The sequence below is a fragment of the Gracilinanus agilis genome, chromosome 5 (assembly GCF_016433145.1).
Source record: "Gracilinanus agilis isolate LMUSP501 chromosome 5, AgileGrace, whole genome shotgun sequence".
NCBI lineage: Eukaryota > Metazoa > Chordata > Mammalia > Didelphimorphia > Didelphidae > Gracilinanus > Gracilinanus agilis.
The window spans coordinates 129,076,839-129,100,379 of NC_058134.1; the positions used below are offsets into that span (position 1 = coordinate 129,076,839).

Genomic DNA, 23,541 nt, shown 5'->3' on the forward strand with positions numbered 1-23,541 from the left:
ACAATATAAATGGAGAGACTTTTTTTTAAATGGAACTGAATACTGCAAAATTATGGTGTTCAAGACTGGCCCTAAAGAAGAAGTATAAGAATATACTTTCTGCCTTCATCTGCAAAGATGGATTGTTATGAGTGTATAACACTTTATATGTTAAACTAGCTATGTTGATTAAGGGTTTTTTTTCCCTTCTTTTTATTCTTTATTATAAGGGAAAGCCATCAGAAAGAGTGAAGAGGAGGAATACACTGAAAAGTGCAGATGATTTATAAACCAAAGACAGAGTAAGTGAGAAGCTCTAGGATTATGGAATATCTGAGAACATGACATCCATGACAGGCAATATTTTTTAAAATATTTTATTTTAAGTTATAATTTAATTAAAAGACAGTAGTATAAAGTAATTTGATTCCATTCACATCTTCATTTTCACAAAAGAGAAAACTGAGGCTACCAAAAGCTTTTGGTACTGGCCAAGGCACTCAGAAACTACTCTATTTGAATCAGGAACAAGGTTCTTCTCATTTCTAGGTCACATTTTGCAAAAGTAGAACTTGTAGAGATTTAAATTCTAAAAATCCATGTCTGATCATAACAGTAATTTTTAAAACAAAATTAGCTTTCTTAGGAAGGTAAAAGTCTCTATCAGATAAATATTTGACTTTGAATTTCAAAAATATTTTTCTGTACAAAACAATTATATGTACTACAGTGGACCCAAATGTTAAGAATAAAATATTATATTTTAGGGTCCTTATTTGCTGGTAGGTAAGGCTCTTGCCTCACCATAAACAGCTTTACTAAAGCATTCAGACAATTATTTCTAAAATCATCCTCCTTATTTAAAAAAAATATATGATTGTGGTTGTGATAGAGCCTTCACAAAGATTGATTCACATTTCAGGTATAGGGTTGGCATGCATTATTCCATGCCTATAAAAACAAAACTTGATAAAAACAATTCCGCAGTTAGAAAAATAAAAAACTTATAAGTACAAAATTTCATATACACTGAACAAGACCTTGAGTAAATCACTGTATTTGTCAAATTGTTTTCAGGTTTTGATTGATATAAAACAGGTATGTGTTGAAAAGAAGCATTAGCCATACCATTTTCAGAGTCCACCTGGGTGCCTTCAGCTGAACAGTTCATTGAAGAAATACAATTGATTACTGTGGTCTCTGAATTATTATTGCCATCGTTTGAAGTATAACTCCTGCCAATGGCATATCCATCAAATTCTGTGCTAGAAATCTGCTGATCCTCTATATCAGTAGAGTAGTAGGGAATAAGGTTCTGGGGGTCAAAAATAACTTGATGTTTCCATTTTCGGAGCCAGGAAGCATGGTCATCTGGTTTGGAACCTAAATAGGATTCAATACAAATACCTTCTGAAATGCACACCCTGATATCACGAACAAGTTTTATGTTGACTTTTATTTTACATTTGGAGCCTGCATAGCAGTTGCAATCAAATTTCTTTGAAAATTCTTGTAGATCCTGAATGCTGGGCTTTCCATAAACCACATATCTTCCATCCTGCTGAGTTTGAATGGTAAATCTCTTTGGATTCAGATGCAGGTAGACACTAGAATTCCAATTTTTTCTAATACAAGCTCCTTGGTCCTGGCAAAGGACCTGGCTACACATTTTGGCCGCAAGAGTGACATTGGCAATATAAGGGTTGAGAGTAGTCCTCATGTAATTGTCTAAAACTGTGCAAGTTTTCTGTGGGGGAAAAAATAAAATCAACGAAGTCAGAATGTGATAGGACAAATTAATTAATTTCAGGGACAATTTAGTTAGAGATCAAAATTAAGTTTTTAAAGTGATATCAGAAAACTGAAAATTCTTTGCTTTATAAGAAAAGAAGCTATAGCAAGGAATGGATGATGTTTGGGAAAGTTTTACCCCATTTCCCACCAGCCATACTTGAACTTCTCGATTATGCCTTCTTGTCCCAGGAACCTGTATCTCCTTAAAAGAAGACTAAAACCATCTTTCTACAACTTCTATCTAAGTCTAGTTCTGCTTTCAGGGAACTAGTCAACTCCCTCTTTCATAGTCTGTTGTTTATAGTAGGAGCTCAGTGAATGTTAGTATGTTGGTTGGTTGGTTGATTGATTGGTTGGTTGAATGTTTGGGTAGCCAAATAAGACATGTGACAGACTATATAACTATTCTGCCTAATTGCCTAGAGAGCATCTATATGATAACAAATGCTTCCAGAATCTTATTCTATCTTTTGGTCTCATAATCAATGAGGAAAATGAATATTGAATGAATATTTCACCTCTTTCTTTTCTAGCTGCATGCACATAACTCCTTTCCTTATCAATATGGCATTTAAGTCTCTCTATACCCCTAAAAAATCCTTGCCTATCAGTGGAGCTTAAGTGACTTAATTCACAGATAAATATTTATATACTGCTATATCTGAACCTCCTCTTATAAAATAACTTTACTACTTCCAAATGACAGAATTACAGAATGAAGGCCTTGGAAGAGATGGGGGGAAAGAGCATAGAAGAGATCATCTGGAGAGGGATAAAAGTACAGATAAAAAGGTATTTGGAAGGGATTTGTGATACTTGAAGCAATGGAGAAAAAAGAATAGAAAAGGTCATCTGGAAAAGGATAAAAATACACAAACTGCAATATTTGAGAGAAGCAATATATAGAACTTATGCTATTGAGGAAAAAGTAGAAAATGTTCTACAAAACTTTCAACTTTAATTCTTAGGATAAAAATTCTCCTGAATCATTCTGTAAGTGAGCACAACAGCTCTTTGAAAAAGTGTTTTACATTTCCTTTGTTAAAATCATATTATCTTTTTATGTTATGGACACCTTTGGTCACCTGGTGAATGATATGGACTCCTGCTCAGAATAAGGCTTTCAAATTCATAAAATAAAATGCTTAAGATTCCAAGGAAAATCAGTTATGTTGAAATATAACTATAAATTTTTTTTAATTTAGTGAAACCATGTTAAGAATCTCTCATATAGAGGTGTTGAACCTAGTACATATTCAAAGAGTTCTGTTTTAACCCTTCACAATGATGATTAACAGCTCTTGAGAAAATTTCTCACTAATTCAACCTACCTTGCTTTGTGTAAAATTGAGGCCTCCCCACATTATTACTCCAGAGACACCCAAGGCAACACACTCCCCAATTGTATTTACAAGGTCACCCTGAAAACATTAATATAGGAATAAGTTGAGTAAAGGTGAAATAAAAATATCATACATAGAAGAGCAGAAATAGACAAGCATACTAACATATTTTGTTAAATTATATATATATATACATATATATATATAACATTTATTTATATAGTGTTATCTGTTGCATCTACCAATAGAATATAAGATTTTTTTTTCCTATAAGACCATAAAATCTCCACTTAGAACTGAATATGATCTTTCTGGTTTTCTAATATAATGCCTTCATTTTGTAGAGATATTAATGACTTAGCACTGGTCATATAAGTAGTAAAGTAGGAGGGCTAGAATTCAAACTCAGGTCCTGGCTATCTCTCTTCCTACTAACCAATAGCATCTTGAACCACATCTTACTCTAAGAAGTTACATGATAAATGTTTAAGTATTGTATTTTCTGGCCACCTCCACCAAAAGATCATAGGACTGTCACAAGCATACTGTCATTTTTAATCATTATTATTGATAGCAATACTTTATAATAGATCATTTCTCATTTCCTGGTTTTTACCAAAAAATATGAACTTTAGCCAATTTATGTTTCATATATTTTACTATCCAATTACTTCCATTCATCAGAAGGCTGCCTTGAATATTCGTACAAACATATGTATTGATTTATTTTTCTATAATTACTTACTTAGCAAAGTTACAAAGATCTCTCTGATGCCATTGAAGAAAACTTTTTAAATGTATATTTTCCCCTCTTTGTCAAGTAGTGCTATTGTAAAATCTTTACACATCCTCAAAGACTATAAATTCCTTAACACATTTTCCAAGATCCCTTTCAAATGCTGAGTTCATTTATCCTTTAAAATGGATTTTAAGCACCACCACCAATCTGACAGACCGTGATTTATTCACCTTAGAAAGATATTGAGATGGGACATCAGAAAAAACCGGACGTGCATATACAAAAATTGGAATAGGGTTCTTGCCATGGGCTACTTGAGAAACTCGAATAGCTTCCCGAACACGATTCCGAACAAAGAATTGAGTCTTAAGAGAATGTTTCATTTTCTTGGTTATATAGATAGAAGGGAAAAGTGCAGTGCTCTCTTTCCACAACCAATTCAACTCATTGTTTCTCACTTTTTCTATATCAAAGCAGCTTCCATTGTAATTGGGATTGTTGTGGTTATAATAGTTATAACAATCAGGGAAAAGATAATAGCCCCATAAATGATTTGGCCGCAGGGATTTCCCCAATCTTAACGTCTCTCGCATAAAAATCTTTGCTGACTTTTCAAAATCTTCTTCGGCAGCTTTCCAGACCTCAATATCATTTAATTTTATATTTAGTTGCTGAATCAGCTCAACAGACTGGGTCTGGTAAATATGTTTTGAATCCCAGTTCCTTTTCCAATTAGGCCGCCAGTGTTCCCAGTCAATAATCACCAAACCAAATTCGTCATCTGATGGAATATAGTAAACAATGTCTTTCTTTGCTTTGAGTAAATGCTTCTTTAAAGAAGCCAACTGGGGGATCCCCTCATTGAAAGCTTCACCTGTTTTTTCATTTAGATAAGGATAGTAGCCAAGTCTGTCAGCGTAAAACATAGTGATATTCTGATCTGTAACTGTTTTTAGAGTGCTTCCAACAAAAGAAAAGAGTGTCAGATCCAATGTCACCTTAAATTTCTTAGCACAGACGTCAGTGGGAGCATTCCAGCCCATGACAAAAGGAAGGTCTGGGACAACAGGAGGTGCTCGGAAAGTCAGTGCTGGACAGTAAGGAAGCAAAAGGATTGTAATCAGTAGGTGGCATGTTCTGCTGTAGATCACATAACTCCCAAAGAAAATCTGGAGAAATTTTTGTATTCCCATGGCAGAATCACTGCTGAATTCACAGAGTTCCTACTTCCTTTGGGTTAGCTGATGTTTTGGACAAAACCTAAAAGGTAAAAGAGGAGAGAAAGGTGAATGCTGTCTGCATGATCCAAAGCAAGTCATTTAGCCTTTTCAGCCCTGGTGCTAGCTAGCACTGATAAAAGAAATTTCCTCACAAGAAGTTTTCTACATCAAATCAGAGATCTAGTAAGGGAGAGGAAAGGTGCCAATGGCCATGTACACCATTTTGTGACCCCTGGCAAAGGTTCAGAGCAAAATGAATCCTTTTTCCTTAATAGTTCAAGGCTTGGTCATTTCATCAGTAAAGGTAGTAAAGGTACTCAATTCTTGAGAAAATTTACAAAACTTTCCACCAAAAAATTTAATTGCCCCATTGAGCCAATATAGGCAACTTAGTGAGGCAAATCCTCAGATATTTGACATATTTGGTTGTATTTAGAGGAATAGAAAACAAACCAAAAATAGCCTTTCCTAGAATGTTCTCACCTTTACTAAGAAGTACAGTAAGTTGCAAGCCATAGAAATCCTTTTCTAGTATCCAAATATATTATCAAAAGAGGATTAATGCCTTTTGGGAACTTCATTCCCTTAAATTTCACAGCAGAACAATCCCTTATGCTAAATATTGAAACAATTATTTTGCAGCTTCAAGGTCTTGTTACAAAGGTTAGTTCTGGACTAGCTTAACAATGAAAGGTTTAATAAACCTTACTCTTTTCTCCATTTGTTCATAAATTTAAGTAAAGTTACACTTTTAGTAGTAAAAAAGTCAATGACTAAATTATAGTAACATTGACTTGTTTAGGATTATCAAGACATATTATGGCAAATTGAAATGCCTTGAATCTAGAAACAGGGAATTCAATTTCTATCTTTCAGTAGTTGGTATTTGCAAAGATTTCTTATAAAAAGAACATTAAAATGGCCTTAGATTCCAGTGGAAAAGTACAGTCATTAGTAAAATTAGGTTGCTAATATATTAATCCTGATTATACAATTCCAGTTAGAAGAGTTTTCACCTCTTAGGATATTGCTATTGTTAACCTAATGAAGAGGTTTTTAAATCCTATTCAGTTATCCTTCTGCAGATTATCCCTTTTGTCAGGCATTTATTAAGAGTTTCCCTTGTGCCAACCTTGTACTGTCTCCTCTAGGTGTTGCCTTCTCCCCATACCAAAGCACTGGGACAGAGAAGCACTAGTATCCCAGGGTTCTGCTCTCTGTCTTTAGGATATCAACCTGTCGCACCTCAACCTAAAGTGCTGTTTTCTACTTCTTTCCCCAGATGCAAAAATTCCTAACTTTGACCCATGTCTTCTTCAACCAAAATTCAGTTCTAAGTATCCTGGTGTGATAAAAATCAGTTCCACCTCCCATCATTTTCCCACAGCAATGGTTAGTTTTTCCCTAAAAAACAACAAAAGTATACCCAGAACTTGGTTGGGCTCCCTGTCTTTTTCTGATTTCCCTTAATGCCAAACCCTCCCAATGATTATCTCAGATTTATCCTGTGTAAAATTCGTTGGTACATCATTGTTTGCATGGTCCTTCCCAGGGCTCCTTGAGCACTGTCTTGTCTTTGTATTCTAGCAGTCAGTACGGAGTTGGCATTTACCAAATACTTGTTTTATGACTAGCTACTGTTGTCTGAGAAGACCTTTCTTTAGGGGGACAGGGAGTGGGCTGCCACTCATACAGAACTACATGGGTGCTGGATAAGACTGCCCAGAATGGTGGAAAAGTGGGCAATTCCAATATTCCCTGGATCTTGTTGACTGACAAGGTGGACTGACAGCAAAACAGGACTACTGGTTCAGTACATTCAGCAGCCGGAGACAGTTCTTCACTTTTGAGTGTCATGCAAAGAAAGTGAAGAAGCAGCTAATGGAGCTGGTGGCCACATGAGTGATGGGGTCTTTTCTGATGGGGGTAGAGATGGACACCCAAGAACCTACCTAACCTGGAACCTATCCAATACAGAGACTAGATATGCTTCCTGCTGACATCAGAGCCATGAGAATGAGAACAGAAGTAATGAAGAGAACTGGGAACACCCTCCAGTGATTATAAAAATAAAAACCATAATTATCCTATTACTACTCTCAGTAGGAATGTGATTCCCTGCCCTGACAGAATAGGGGGTGAGCAGGCCTCCCCACATAGGAGATGGGTGTTTGCGTGAAAAAGTTCAAACAGAAACCTGAGTCACTGTAGAAATAGCTCCAGAGTACATGATTAAATTGAACCCATGCTGAGAGTGGTCTGCAGTTGATTTGCTGCTGCTGAATTCTGTAGACTGGGGAAACAGTCAGAGGAATTTTATATTCAGCTACATTCATCAACAACTCTAGATGGGGACCATTGTCCAAAGATTTGTATCCTCTGATGGGGAAAAAGTCAAAACTTCAATAAAGAACACACACACACACACACACAAAAGAATTGGATCCAGCTTTTAATCATCTAGGGCATTTCAACTAAACAAATCTATATTGACAAGTTATTCCAGAGTTTTTGAACAAAATACTTGATGGAATGTGCCACTGAGAGAGATAAAAGACCCTATCCCATGCTGTTGTATTTTTTTCTGGGTTATACATGTATTATCATGTACAACATATTTCCATATTATTCATTTTTGAAAGTGAATAATCTTATAAAACCAAAACCCAAAACATATGCCCAAATAAACAAGTGATAAATAATATGTTTTCATCTGCATTCCTACTCCGACAGTTCTTTCTTTGAAGGTGGATAGCATCCTTTGTCATAAGTCCTTCAGAGCTGTCTTGGATCATTGCATTGCTGAGAGTAGCTAAGTCTATCACAGTTGATCATTCCACAATATTGCTTTTACTGTGTACAATATTTTCCTGGTTCTCCTTATTTCACTCTGCATCAGTGCACATATGTCTTTCCAACACCTTCTGAAATGATCCTTTTCATCATTTCTTGTAACACAATAGTAGTTCATCACTCTCATATACCACAATTTGTTCAGCCATTCCAATTGAGGACTGTCCCTTTAATTTCCAATTCTTTACCACCACAAAAAGAGCAGCTATAAATATTTTTGTACAAGTAGGTCATTCCCCCCCCCCTTTTTTTTTATCTCTTTGGGATACAGACCTAGCAGTGATAAAAGAAAAGGTATGCATTGTTTTAAATCCCTTTGGGCATAATTCCAAATTACCTTCCAGAATGGTTGGATCAGTTCATGACTCCATCAGCAATACATTAGTGTCCCAATTTTGCCACATACCCTCTAACATTTTTCATTTTCCTTTATTGTTACATTGGACAACTTGATAGATGTGAGGTGATACCTCAGAGTTGTTTTAATTTGCATTGTTCTAATCAAGAGTGATTAAGAACACTTTTCATATGATTTTTGAAAGCTTTTATTTCTTCATTGGCTTATTCATATACTTTGACCATTTGTCAATTGGGAAATGACTTGGATTCTTATAAATTTGACTTAGTTCTTTATATATTTGAGAAATGGGACTTTTAACAAAAAAAATAATTTTGAAAAAATTTTCCCAGTTTGTTGTTTCCTTTCTAATCTTGTTTGCATTAGTTTTACAAAAACTTTTAAATTTAATTTATTTAAAATTATCCATTTTACATCTCATAATGTTTTCTGTCTTGTTTGGTCATAAATTCTCCTCTTCTCTTTAGATCTTACAGGTAAATTATTCTATGTTATCCTAATTTACTTATAATATCACTCTTTATGCCCAAATTATATACTCATTTTAACCTTATCTTGAGATACTGAACTATGCCTAATTTTTGCCATACTGTTTTGCAATTTTCTCAGCAGTTTTTTTCAAATAATGAGTTCTTGTCCCAAAAGTTGGCATCTTTGGGTCTCTCAAACACTAACTTGCTAAGGTTATTTATCCCTAATGTATTCCATTGATCTACCATTCTATTTCTTAGCTAGTACCAGATTGTTTTGATAATTACTGCTTCATATTACCCATACATTTTTAAATGGTTCTTTCCTAAGCCATTTAGAGTTGTGTCAGTACTATGATTTTACAGATTACAATTGATATGGTAATAGTATATAGCAGGAGTATATCTTAGAGCTCTGTACCGGACAGCTCCTGCACTTTGTTTCTTAAATATCTTATCGGTTCCCCTGGATCCAACAACATTCCCATGCAGCTGACTCATAATCTACATGTCTAGTCATCACCTTTTTCTAGTGATTTAGTCCCACATCTCCAACTATTTTTCCTCCTAAGCACCATGCTTCCTTCTTAACTTATTTCCACTGAGGGCAATATCATCCTTCTAATCACTCAGAAAATCAACCCTCCCCTCTCACTCACAGCCCTCCCACTCAATCAGTTGCCAGGTCTTCCCAATTTCATCTCTTCAATCTCTCTCACATCCATTCCCCTCCCTTTACTTATAGCAAAAACACCCTTGTTGTGCTCCTTATCAGCTCTAGTCCAGATTATTGTAGTCTTCTTATTAGGGAAGGAAAAGAGATTAAGTTTTAAATATCTACTATGTGCTGGGAACTATGCTAAATAAACACTTTACAAATAAAATCTCCTTTGATGAATAAATATTTGATAAGAGTTTGTTGACTGAATGGCTGCCTATTATCTTGCTCTTAGTACATGGTTTCTGAAAAAGATTTAGAAAGATCATTTGTAAGTCTTTTAGTTTGGTGTATTTAAAGGAAAGCAATATAACTAAAATGATCCCAGGGAGCATGAAGGGAAAGCAGAATAAGAAGAAAAGGGCCATAGACCCATCTTGTGGTCCCTCACACTTGGGTAGCAGTCAACCTTGACAAACTAGGACAAGCTCACTGACTCTGGACAGTGGAGGCAGTACTGACAAAATCAAAATCAGATCAGACAAGAAAGATCAGGGGAAAGAATAAACTAGAGATTTTGCCAGGGATTCACAGCTATTATGGTCATCAGGCTACAGAAGGAAGAAGAAGTCCAGGATAAATGGTACCAAGACTGTCATAGAGCTAAGCTGGGCTAGCTCAAGTCCAAAACAACTCTGAATTCAGGGCAGCTCAGGTGTTACATAGTAATGAATGAGGCCTCCTCAAATGAGTGTAATTGTTCCTCAGCTACTAGCTTACAGGAAGAACAGTGCCAGTCTTCTAGGAAACTGGAAGTGTCTTCTTTCAAAGGATCAAAGTACTAGAGTTTCTGAATAAGTGGGGTCCCAGAGAGGGAGAGTACATGTTGGATAAAAAATAAAATACAAGGCCTGAAAAAAGGAGTCTGTTTTTGACTTTTTTAGGATTCAACATAAAGATAAGCATTTCAAGCAGGTCAATGGAAGGCATCTATCATGGGAAAATACAACCAATATTTCTCTATTACTTCTTTGTCCCTTGTCTATACTCCTGACACAACTTCCTGGAGAAAATAGAAAGTCTCCCCATATGCCAAACACTTTCACAGATCTTGACTTGTGGCCTTTAAGTATTAGATAAAGCAAGTCAGTCAGACAAGAAGTAAATCTTCAAGATTTCCTGTATTTATGTTCCACTGTAATATGAAGACTCTAAGCAAAGATTGGTGTCATAAATCCATGAGGTAAAATACATTCAGAAAATTAAGACAGAGTGCATATATAACATTCAACCGCACTTCCCCAAAAAGCTCTTCCTTGCCTGTTTCTGCAGTTGTACTGGATCAGGCCTTATGAGACCCAAGAAAGAACTTTTAGAAAGTCACTAAGAAAACAATCATCTATTTATTTATAAGTTTCTAATTATTTCAAAGTAGTTTCTAATAATTTCATTAGTTTCTCTTTTTTTTAAGTAAATTTAAAGAGCAAGCCATCCTTCTTAAAGAGATTGCTTTTTCAGCACATCAGCACTCAAAATCCTAGTGTCTCAAAGACCACTCTTCATGGTATGCACAATTCATGCATCTATAGCACAGCTACTGGAAGGTCTTTCATTACCTTCCATATTTAGCAAGAGCCTGTCAAGAAGAAGCTGTTCCATCCAGGGACAGTGACAGGAATGGAAAAAGCAATGGCTAAAAGGTGTTTTTAATCTTGACTGCTACCAGCACATAGATCTCTTCAATCTTTTTCTGCCAATTCTCAATGTCCTTGGATAGCATGCCACAATTCCCCATGGCAGGACTCTCACAATACTTCTTCACTTATTTCTGGTGCTATCTGTACAATGGTGTAATTAAAATTTGTAGAAGAAAACCTAGGCATCTCCTAGGTCTGAGTCAATCTTTACTCATCAGTGGAACATTCCTGGGTCTTGGTGATCTTCTGTTCATACCAGAAGAATTTGGCCACAGTTAGCAGAACCTGGGGGTCATGATCACACTTCTTCAGAGCATCAATACTCTTGGTCTTCTTCTGGGGTCTTGCCTCAGGGAAAATTGCTCCAAACCACCATGTTCCTGAGTTGAGACATTCATCCAGTACTTTTGACATGTGTATTGGCAATGTTCTTCAGTCCAGCTCATTATTCTACTCTCATTGATCCTAATCACAAATCAGGATCCTTCAAATGAGATTTCTCCAAAATGTCTCCCCTTCTTGTGGGTTGTCCAACCTTCTCCAATAGTGAAAATAAAAACCATAGATGTGTATAAAAGGGATATTTCTTCAATCCTTGGTTATAGGATTCTCAAGCTTTTTAGTCAGCTTCTCCTAATTTTCAGTCTCCCCTTTCATCAACCAAAGTTTGAAGAAATATTCATAGTGCTTCCAGATTTCTTCACAGAGAAGCTGAGCAGCTGCAGCATTGCCCAGTATCCACTCAAACTTCACAGATTTCATGAATACCCTTGCAGTTGGGACCACTGCTGTGAGCCTTGGCCAGCAGCCTTCTCACCTGTTTCTATTCATTGTTCTCTGTCTCAGGTTTCAATGCAGCCAACCAGATCAAGTCAAGGCCAAGATGCTTCTCACAGCAGGCACATCAACAGCCAACCAGTTAGACCTGGCTCCCATAAACCAGTGCACCTCACTGATAGAACAATGGGCCACTGCTCTCTGCAGAAGTGATTCCAGGGATTCTTTGGTTCTATAGCTTTTCTAAAAGTAGGCACACATTCTTCTTGCTAGAGAAAACTTGCAAGGCAAAAGCCCAAATAGCTTGGGCACTCTGATGCATCATGAGCAATGCAACGATCTGCATCCTCTCTCCAGATATGTTTCCTCTCTCCAGATATGTTTTCTATCTTCTTCATTCCTAATGCTAATGACTGCATGCATAACAGCCTGGTCTATGGCCACACACCCAGTTTTATCTCTTTCCTCAGCACTGTGGATCCATTGCTCTCAGTTGGTTTCTCTACCATTTGCCCTAAGTGATGTGATGGCTTTATTAATGATTTTCTCTATCTAAATGTTTTGATTGCTTCTAGTTTTGCTGTAGTAATCCAGATGTGCCATTCTGTAGGAATCTTCTCATGTGCTTTTGTTTAAAACCTTGTGGACTTTCTCATAGGTCTTCAACCTTGGCAAAACAAGGCAAACTCCACACCAGTGGGGCAGTATTCTACGTTTGGCTTAGCCTTATTCTAGCATATTTAGGCTCTTCCAACTGCTGCCTTCCAAAAATGAACAGTTTGGACATATTCAAGAGCTTTCCTAAGAACATGCTTCTTTGCTTAGATGTCTGTTCTAGCTCTACTGCTCTGATATAAATCTGGACAGATTGTGGAAGGTGACATTTTTGGCAACCACAGCCTTGGCTATCACCAGGCTGTAGATGGGGCATTTCTAGCTATATATCTTCACATTTGGGGGATATTTCTGTTACTTTCATAATGAAATTTTGAGCTACTTTTGTTTTCCCATTACTTCTATCAGGCAAGCTGAAGCAATGTGTGCTGGAGGATGGTGGAGATTTGTCTCTGTAATAATTAAAATAAACGTAATATGTAATAATTAAATTCTGGATCATGTTCCTAGGACTCTTAACCTATGACCTCTTTTTGGAACATTCCAGCCATGCTAATGGGATAGATCAGATAAGAAGAAAGTTCATGATCCTGGGAGGAAAGAGTTCCCTTTACACATCTCTCTCACAGACTTCAGAAGTAAAAAAAAAAAAAAAAAATTAGAGTCATTGATATCTCCTCCATGTGTGGGAATCATAGAATTCAAATCTGTGAAATTACCCTTGGAATCCATCATAGTCTCCCCACTTATTGTGAAATGTGAATCAAACTTTGTCTATTTTGAGTTAATCAGTCAAAAAAGGCTGGACATTATAAATTTTTTCTAGTCATAGTAGATCAACTGATAAGATGGCCAAAAGCATTTCCTACTGTCGTTTCCTTCCTGTCAGAGCCACAGTGGCTTTTGTTGCCAAGGAATTCTTAAAAGAGACTATTCCTTACTTTGGCCTGCCAGCACAAATTGATTCAGACAGGGGAACTCATTTTACTGATCCAATTCTTTCCCAAATTTATTCCTGTTTGGGGATAACTCCTAAATTCCATGTACCATAACATCCCCAGAGCTCAGGCCAAGTTGAAAGTTGAACAGAGAACTTAAAACTATGATTGGTAAATTAAGCACGGAGACTCATTTAAAATGACCTGAAGCTCTCCCTCTAGTTCTGTTTTATCTCCAAAGCAGGCACAGGGGAAATCTACACATCTTACCATTTGAGATGCTTTTTGGACATCCCCCTATACAAGCTAAGCCTTTTTCTCCTGTATATACCTCAATATTAGAAGGGTGTGAGTGGGGAAAACACTTCTATTGCTTCATATATAACGAAATTAAAAATAAAATTGTAAGAACTCCATGAATCCAGAGCTGTAGTAAAAGCAGGGCCTAGACTTTTCACTTCATGACCTAAACCCAGGAGATAAAGTGTACATAAAGAACTTCCAGCATGCTACAGCAACTCAGTCTGTATGGGAAGGTTCATTTCAAGTACTATTAACCACTCCAACAGCTATAAAAACTGGAGAAAAGGACTCTTGGATTCATTGCTCACATGTAAAAAGAGTACCTTCTATCAACACTGATTGACTATACCCCATAACTCCATCATGCATCCTGAGTTGATCCAGGTTGTTTGTTGGTCAAAATCCCCCTCATGGGGGACTGTATAATTTTCATAAAATCCAATATTTAAAAGTTTTTGAGAAAATATTTCAGGAAAAGAAGCTTGCTAACTCCTTGAATCAAGAAAATGAACTGTCTGGAGAAAGTGCCATAAAGAAACCTCCACTGCATCAGAAGATCCAGAATGAACTTTGGGGTATAATTGATTGAATTAAAGGGAGTTGAATACAATTATTCTGAATGTAAACGCTTGAGCTTTTTGTCAATGTGTCTAGCAAACACTGGTTTTGCTCTCTCTTCTATTTTCCTTTTATCTCTAACTATTGTAGTTCCCTCTTAGAAAAGTGCAATATTGTATGTACCTGTAACTACAAGATCTTTAGAAGTATAAGCTGGTTATGTTAAATGATTCATTAGGGAGTCTAGTCTCCCAAAGAATCACAGGGGGGATTCTTCACAAAGTGAATCAAACTTTCTTTTACTATTTTGAATTAATCATTACTGAATTAGATACCTGGCTCAATTGCCATCAAGGCTCAAATCCATCAAGGTGTTCCTGACTTGGCCAGTCTTCCTCATGCCCAATTCACCTGCTCTTGATGTCATTAAACCAACTGTCATTCCACCTGGATAATCTAGTATTTAAACCTAATGGAGATATATATATATATATATATATCTTCTTTAATTTTTAAAAAATTATAAAAAAATTTTCTTTTCTTTAATTCTTAGAATTTCCATTTTTGTGTTTAGTTGGAACTTTTTGATTGGTTGCTTTTTTGACTTTTTAAAATTACATGTCCAACTTATTTAATTATTCTCTTTTGTTGATAATATTAACAATAATAGTTAATATTATGTAGTACCTTAAGATTTTCAAATAATTTTACATATAATATCAGTGTATTGAAGAAGTGTTAAGAATATATATTTTCTTCTAAGTACTCCTTCAGCTGTATCCTAAATGTTTAGGTAGGTCATTTATCTATTTTTATTTTATTTTTCCTGTGATTTATTCTTTAACCTACCAGTTCTTCATTATTGAATTTTTTTTTAATATTGACAGAGATTATAACTATTTCCTAAGGAAGTTTAACCAACATAAATGAATCACCACAAAAAGGAGATCAAAAGAAGCAAGCAACCACTACTGCCAGCAGACATTTGCATGCAATGCAGGCCAATATAAACTGATTCTTTAAATGAATTAATATAAATTAGATGTCATAAAGTTAGAATATAATACATACCGTCAGTCACAATTGTTAAGAGTAGATTTTTTGTCTAACTTTTTCTTATGAAAGAAGGGGATGATATATTGGGATGTAATCATTGTTCAAATATATCAATAAAAATATGAAATTTTATAAGGAGGATGATAGAAGATTATAAACAGGAGCACTTCATAAAACAGTGAAAAGTAAAAAAAGGTTTTTTTCTTAAGTTGGAGGAAAGCTTATTTATATTCTTCAAAGAATCTTGAATAATTTTGATAGATAGGAATTTTGTTGGAAAAGAGCCAGTAAAGTTATTCTTTATTGCACCAAATCAATTTAAGCTATTTTTGGTCATTGATATATTATTTAAAATGGTCAAGATGGAGTTGTCACAATTATAAGCAATATCTTTTTCTCAATTTTGTTCTGATTAGATATTGGTTTTCAATATTTACTCAAATTGATGATCAAACTGTATGTGTACAACTGATTAAAAAATGACTTCTAAACAAGTAGTCATTGTTTCTTTGTTATAATTTCATCAACTTAATTTTTTCTGGTGTTATTTGGTATTCTCTGCTGAATGCTTTCTTATTTTGTTCTTAGAGAAAATATTCATGTTATAATGATTGGAAGGATTACTCTATTATTTACATATATGTTGGCCTAAGTTTTCCACTTTTGATATTCCAACTACTTCTAGTATTCTAGAGCTTGGCAATCCTGTTCCCCAAAAACAAGTCTATTCCTCTTCTGCAAAATAGACATTAAGATATTTGAAACTGGTTATTATGTACCCCCTAAATCGTTATTTATTTTCAGACTAAACATCCTGTTTCATCTCCTGATCCTTATGATATAATTGTATCACCCACCACTACCCTGATGTTCCATCTCTAAATGCTTTCCAGTTAATCAACATTCTTGCTAAAATGTGATTCCATCCTCTCCGGTCTTCTTCAGCAAATTGTCCCCGATATCATCCCTTTTTCCTATCTTTCCCCAACTAATGGTTCCTTCCTGTTTCCTTCAAACATGTCCATCTCTCCACTTTCTTTAGGAAACCCTCACTAAACCCTGGTATCACCCTCAGGCATTGATACTTATCTCTCTTCCTTTTCAGAGTGAATATACAGAAAAAGCTTTTAGTCAAACAAAAACTGCTGACTTTTTATATCCTTTTCAACATGCCCCCAATCTACCTTTCCAGGTTTATTATACTTTACTCTTCTTTCTGTCCTCTGTGGTTCTTTCATAGTGATCTTTTTGCTCTTCTTCTCTCCACCTCTTATCTCTATGCATTGGCTGTTCCCTGTACCTGTGATGCACTTCCTCTTCAATTGTTCCTTTAGAATAATAACTTGCAAGCCATCTTTACATGAAGACTTTATTGGGGGCAGTCAGGTGGCTCATTGGATAGAGAGCCAAGCACAGAAATGGGCCGTCTTGAGTTCAATTCTGGCATCAGACACTTCCTAGCTGTGTGACCCTGGGCAAGTCACTTGACCCCCATTGCCTAGCCCTTACCATTCTTCTGCCTTGGTATAACTACATAGTATTCTAAGACAGAAGATAAGGGTTTAAAAAAAGAAAAACTTTACTGATCCTCGTAGTTTCTTCATGCTCCTTTCCCAGTTATCAGTGGGCTCAAATCAACAGCCTTTAAGTTAACAGACCATATAATATAACAAATATACATATTCAAAACAAAAGACCAGTATTATTTAATTATATATATCCAAATTCTAAAATCTATATAAGGTCATTTCAATAAGATCTAAGTAAAACAAGGATATTGATGTAGTTCAAGAAGTTCTGGCTGTCAGTCAGTTAATAAACATTTATTAAGCATCTGCTATGGGCCAAGCATGGTACTCAGTGCTGAGGATATAAAGAAACACATGAGACAGCCCTTGTCCTTAAGTAGCTCACAATGAAATGGAAGAGACTACATGCAAACAATTATGCACAAACAACCAATGTACAGGATATATTGGGAATTGTCAGCAGAGGGAAGACATTGAAATCAAGAAGAATTAAGAAAGGCTTCCTATAGAAGGAAGGCTTTTAGCTAGAACTTGAAGGAATCCAGGGAAGCCTAACAAGATCATAAAAATAAATGGAAGGAATAAACAGAAAGGAAATGAAATTGTCAAAGTTTGTAGATAATAAAGATAGTCTACTTAGAGAACAGTCAAGTGATGCAGTGGATAAAGTGCCAGATCCAGAGTCAGGAAAACTCATCTTCTCGAGTTCAGATCTGATCTCTAACACCAGCTGTGCGATTCTGGCCAAGTCTCTTAATTCTGCTTACCTCAGTTTCCTCATCTGTAAAATGAACCGGAGAAGGAAATGGCAAACTACTCCACTACCTTTGCCAAGAAAACCCCAAATGCGTTCTCAAAGAGTCAAAAAAGGACTAAAAGAATTGAACAAAATTTAGAGATTAAAAATCTAATGAAAGTTAATTTAAATAATTTATAACTTCAACAAAATATTAGGATATAAAATAAACCAACATAAGTCAGCTTTTCTATATGCTTCCAAGAAAATCCAATAGAAAGAAATAAAAACAGAAGTTCCATTCAAAATAACTACAAAATATATAAAATAGACATGTAAGAATTATATGAATATATTTATAAAAACATTCTACAAAAGTAGATGCCTAAGTAATTGGAGAGATGCTCATCACTGAAGAGTGAGAAATGCCAATATAGTTAAAATTATAATACTACTTAAATTAGGAAGCAAGAGAGCAAAGTGAATATGGCAGCTAAGACAGTGGCACTTGATCATTCAAACAATTCATCAATTAGCATTTATTAAGCACATACTAGAATTAGTCCCTGGGCTACAACTTGAGAACACAAAGTTACAAATAAAATAATCTTTGTACTCAAGTTTGCATTTCTCTTTGACCCAGCAATACCACTACTAGATTTGAATCTTAAAGAAATCAAAGATAGCGGGAAAGGACCTACTTGTACAAATTATAAATCTATAAATCTATACATTTATAGCAACTCTCTTTGTGGTGTCAAAAAATTGGAAACTGATGGGATGTCCATCAATTGAGGGATGGCTGAACAAGTTGTAGTATATAATTGTAATGGAATACTGTTGTGCCATAAGAAATGAAGAAAAGGACAACCACAAAAAAAATAAATAAATAAATGAAAGACTTATATGAAGTGATGCAAAGTGAAGTAAGCAGAACCAGGAAAATGTATAGTTTATAATATATGATGATCAACTGTGAATGATTTAATTATTATCAGCAATGCAAGGATCCAAAACAACACAAAAAAGTCTCTTCCCCACCATAGAAGGAACCTGTAGAGTCTGAAAGAAGATAAAAGCACTCCATTTTCCACATTATTTCCTTCATGAGATTTTTTTCTTAGAGAAACAATATATGTCTTCTTTCACAATATGTGGAAATTGGAAATATGTATTGCATGATAGCACATGAATAACCCATCTCATATTATCTATCATCTTGGAGAATAAGGAAAGGAGAGAAAGAGAGAAAACATGGATCACAAAATGTCAGAAAATAATGATTAAAATTTGTATGTAGGGGCAGCTGGGTAGCTCAGTGGATTGAGAATTAGGCCTAGAGACGGGAGGTCCTACGTTCAAATCCAGGCTCAGACACTTCCCAGCTGTGTGACCCTGGGCAAGTCACTTGACCCCTTTGCCCACCCTTACCACTCTTCCACCTAAGAACCAATACACAGAAGTTAAGGGTTTTTAAAAAAATTGTATATAAAGGTAACTGAAAAATACAATAAAAAGAAGTCTGCATTCTACTGACCCAATTAGGTACACACATACACACACAAATTCAAATTAGTGGAGGGTACTAGCAGCTGTGGAGATCAGAAAAAAATCTCCACGTAGAAGGTATCATTTGAGCACAGTTTCAAAAGGAAACAAGAAAACAGAGGTAGCAATGTGGCATTGAATTTAACTCAATAAAAACAGATTAAGTACTTACATGTGTAGAGAATTGATCAAAGTTTAATATAACTCTTCCCTTCTGACAATAGATAGTATGAGCAATAGGTTGGTTGCTACTCACAGGACTGAAGAGTACCTCAGGTTTATACCTGCTCATTATTCTGTCTCTAAGATGTCCTGTGCTTAAACTATTCCAAAGTTATCTACCATCATCCATCCATTTCTTTATTGAAACTCTCCAGTGACAGAGGATTCTATAACCTCCCCAGCATTTCGTGCTGTTACTTTATTATCATTAGACTAGCTTCTTAATAAGAAGGAATTGCAGAATATAAATTAAACCCTTCAAATGGCCAAAGCAAAATCTAAAAGGCACCAAACTTAATTTTATTAAGAGGGAAATAGAAAAGAGAACAACAATGAAGAACCAAGAAACACTGATCATGAGTCAGATTAATGAGGAGATGGTTTAATCTAGATTCTATTGCATCTGCACCATTCAAGACTACTTGAAGGTTAGAATCACACCTTACTATATCAAATGGTATTTCTCACTTGAACAAAGAACTTCCCATCCAAATCACCTTCTTGTTAAAAACTTTGAAATTTGAATAAAAAGAAAAGAAAAAAGAAATTTTTCTGGGCTACCTTGTAGCACAAGAAACCACTACTTTGCCAAATGTCATGGACCCACATAAAACAAGACAGTTGGCATCACTGTGTGAGCTGAAAAAGAGAGAGAGAGAGATTGAGTGAAAATGGTCTGAAGCCAAGAAGGCCTGGACATGTTCCAAAATGACTCTATATAACCCTGGACATGAAACCCAAGTTAGAATTATTTTTTCTCTTTTTTATTTCTTTAAACAGACAGATGAGAGAAGTAAGTGAAGGAAAAAAGGAAAGGCAGAAAAAGAAAGAGAGCAAATAGTTGTTTGTTGGGGCAACTAAGTGGTATGGTGGATATGAATGTAAACCTGGAGGAAGACATCTTTATAAGTTCAAATCTAGCCTCAGACACTTACTAGATGTGTCATTTTGGGCAAGTCACTTAACCCTGTTTGCCTCGATTTCCTTGTCTATCAAATGAGCTGCAGAAGGAAATAGCAAACCACTCCAGTATCTTTGCCAGGAAAATCCCAAATAGGGTCATAAAGAGTCTGACAGGACTGAAATGAATGAACAGCAACAAGTCATTGGGTACAGAGAGATAAATAATCAGTACATAGGGGTAAGAGAGAGACTGTGAATTGGTGAGAGCTGGCAAAAGCTGCATAAATGTCATGATGAATTTTGACAGTGTAGTAAGGACTCTCTTCCTGCAAATTTCAGGGATTGTGTATTAGATAAACTTCTCTAAACCCAGAAGCACATGTGCATCAAAGTGGGAACATAATGTCCATTACTTCCTTCTTTAAACCAGCATAGGCAGTGAGTAAATGAGGCTCATGGGAGAAAATGATGATGACATATTAGTTGGATACTAAGATATGGAAAACCAGCCATCATCTTAGTCCTGCTAATGCCATTGTCCCCTCTATGGTTTTCCTCCACACAGACTATGCAGAAGGGCTCCTTGGTTAAAGGAAGGTCAGCTTGGAATTCCATTTAGATTATTGGGAAGCAAACCAGATCTAGTAGAAAAAGAACTAGTCCAAGAGTGAGGCAACATGAGCTCTAATCCTGTCTGTGTACACTTCTTAGGACCAAGATTATGCTTTCATTTTCTCATCTAATGCAAAAAGGCAATATGGTACAGGAGAAAGAGCACTGCAGTTAGGGTCAAAAGACCAAGATGCAAATTTCCAATCCAATACTAACTGGTTACACGGCCACTTTCTATCTATACGGCAATGGCCAACTCATCACCCTCAAGGCTTCCTGGTTTTGAGGCACCACTCCTATCCACCATGCAACATTGTCTCTATGGTTACTCAACAATTTTTAAAAAAAGCAATAAAATAGTTCCTGTTCCCAAAGAGCTTCCATTCCATCAGAGGAAATATGTACACATAAGCTAATAAAAATAAATCAAATGTAAATTCAAGGTAATTTGTAAGTTAATAGCTGCTGGACAATAAGAAAGATTTCATGTGGAAGACAGCATCTGAACTGAACTTTATAGGAAATTAGAGATATAAGAAGTAGAGGTCAAGCAGGAATGCATTCCAGGCATGGGAGGCAACCTCCTTGATAAAAGAAAGTTAATTATTGGAAAAAAAACAAAACCTCCATCATCTTCATATGTCTAGGACTCATTATTTTACTCACCTTCTCTCTTGGCAATAGGCAAAGTGCATTGCCTGGTACAGTCATGGTGATCATTAGATTCCTATTATTTCCTTTTATATAAGATAATGCCAACTACATAACATAGATGGCAGACTTGGAGAAATGCAGGTGAAGAATTTTATTTATTTAATTAATTTGAAGACCTTACTTTCCATCTTAGAATCAATATTGGTATTCGTTCCAAGTCAAAAGAGCAGTAAAGTCTAGGCAATTGAGATTAAGTGACTTGCCCAGGGTCACACAGCTAGGAAGTGTCTGAATTCAGATTTGAACCTAGGACTTCCCATCTCTAGGCTTGGCTCTTAACCCACTGAGCCACCCAGCTGCCCCCCAGGAGAGAATTTTTAGAATTAGAACCTGCTGATACCAAAGAGGTCCCATTATCCATAAGTTTACTATTTGTTGATTGTTTCAATTTTCTTCAATAAGAATTTTAACCTTTAAAACTGTCCATTTTAACAGATATGTATGCCCTAAGAAACTAGAAACCAGAGATGGAATATTGTATGTGAGGAGGAGCAAAGAGGCCTGTTTGACTAAATCGCAGAATCTATGAAGTGGGTTAATGTATATTAACCCTGGAAAAATAGGTTTCAGGTTTATTGTAGACCAAAGACTATTTGGTTATAGTAAAAGTTACAGCAGAGGAGTAAATATAAGCATGGCAGTTCAATAATAATATCTTTCTGTGCATAACCATCATCCCCATCTGTTATGTTACTGAATGCAAATATATAAAAACCATCTGCTCCATGTAAACAAATTAAAAAGTTAATAAATATTATATTGAATTTTCTCTATAAATTATAGCAATTATTTTCTATTTTTAACAAGAGTTGGATAGGATTTAGCAATTAGGATATCCACTGAAGCCTTTAAAAGTATTCCACCTGCCATATTGCAAAATCCTCCAAGCAGGTCCACCTTACAAGAATGGTGTTTGAAGACACTGAAGCTATCAGAAATAATGTCTTTCTTCTAATTATTTGAGGACAATCCAAGTAACAAAACTGCAAGATGTCAATTCATTTAAGTATAAAGCTTAGAAGCTCATCAGCTTGAACCTACTATTAATTTAAGCCAAGAGGCCCATCTTGAGCGAGTGAGCAATATAGTTTCAGAAGAAATAAAGATTAGTTCCCAATGCAAATTAGGAACAAACTCCAAATGCATTCAGAAACCATGCAAGAAGAAGATCTAGTATAGTTAGTAGAAAATCTGATTTAAAAAATGTTTCCAACTGAAAATTCTAACTAGTTTTAAATTGCCTCACTATATATTATAATAATTCGTCTCCTCCCAGAAGATATATCAGAATGCAACTCCTTCCCCTTCTTTTTAGAGATTATAGGTTATTGTTTGTGTTAATTAGTTCTAATAAACTGCTTTTTTTCCTTTTTTGTTTTGATTCTTAGTCATAAGGGGTGAATCTCTAGATGGGAGAGGTGATATAGTGGGAGATGATGGTGATATAAAGGCAAAAGAAATCAATTTTAAAAAAAAATAAAGTAGATTCTGGGCAAATCCTCTTCTATTAGTGTTTCCTAGGTTACTGACTCTTTTTCTGCCTGCGGGTCTCTAGTTGGAAGGGTATTTAGGAAAATAATTCTGACTTTACATTCTTAAGGGGGAATAGGAATTCCTCTGACACCAAAGAGGAACTTTTATGAGAGTGACTCCTTTTGAATAGTAATGCTTTTTCTCATGTAAAAAAATGAAATGGCAAGAAGCCCATGTTAAAGTGGATGAAGGACTATACTAAAAATCAAGCTTAAGATCTGAGTTTGAATTCTGACTCTGCTATGTGAACTTAAGAGTCTCATAGTTGGAAAAGGTCATCTAAGCCAACTCATTTCTGGACAAGAATTCTTTCTCAAAACCATCTACTCCAATAAACCCTGAAGTCCTTAATATATATATATATATATATATATATATTCAAAACC

At 35.6% G+C, this 23,541-nt stretch overlaps 1 protein-coding gene and 1 pseudogene across 1 annotated transcript; both read right to left on the minus strand.

Annotated features, from left to right (window-relative positions):
- Positions 1–919: 919 nt before the first annotated feature.
- LOC123248568 (hyaluronidase PH-20-like) lies at positions 920–5,048 on the minus strand. The gene is made up of 3 exons (XM_044677388.1): positions 4,086–5,048; positions 3,105–3,194; positions 920–1,726 (listed from the first exon to the last, which is right to left on the minus strand). The coding sequence occupies exons 1-3, from the start codon at positions 5,046–5,048 to the stop codon at positions 920–922; spliced, it is 1,860 nt and encodes a 619-aa protein (XP_044533323.1).
- Positions 5,049–11,107: 6,059 nt separating this feature from the next.
- LOC123249949 overlaps positions 11,108–23,541 on the minus strand; it is a 67,012-nt pseudogene continuing 54,578 nt past the window's right edge.

Bases quoted from the DNA above. Each gene is read 5' to 3' on its own strand.
- LOC123248568 (XM_044677388.1), bottom strand. From the start codon at position 5,048: ATGGGAATACAAAAATTTCTCCAGATTTTCTTTGGGAGTTATGTGATC. The intron at 3,195-4,085 runs GTGAATAAATCA...TAATGTTTTCAG, and splicing joins CATCTCAATATCTTTCTAAG to GGTGACCTTGTAAATACAAT. The intron at 1,727-3,104 runs GTAGGTTGAATT...TTTCCCCCACAG, and splicing joins TCAATTTTACACAAAGCAAG to AAAACTTGCACAGTTTTAGA.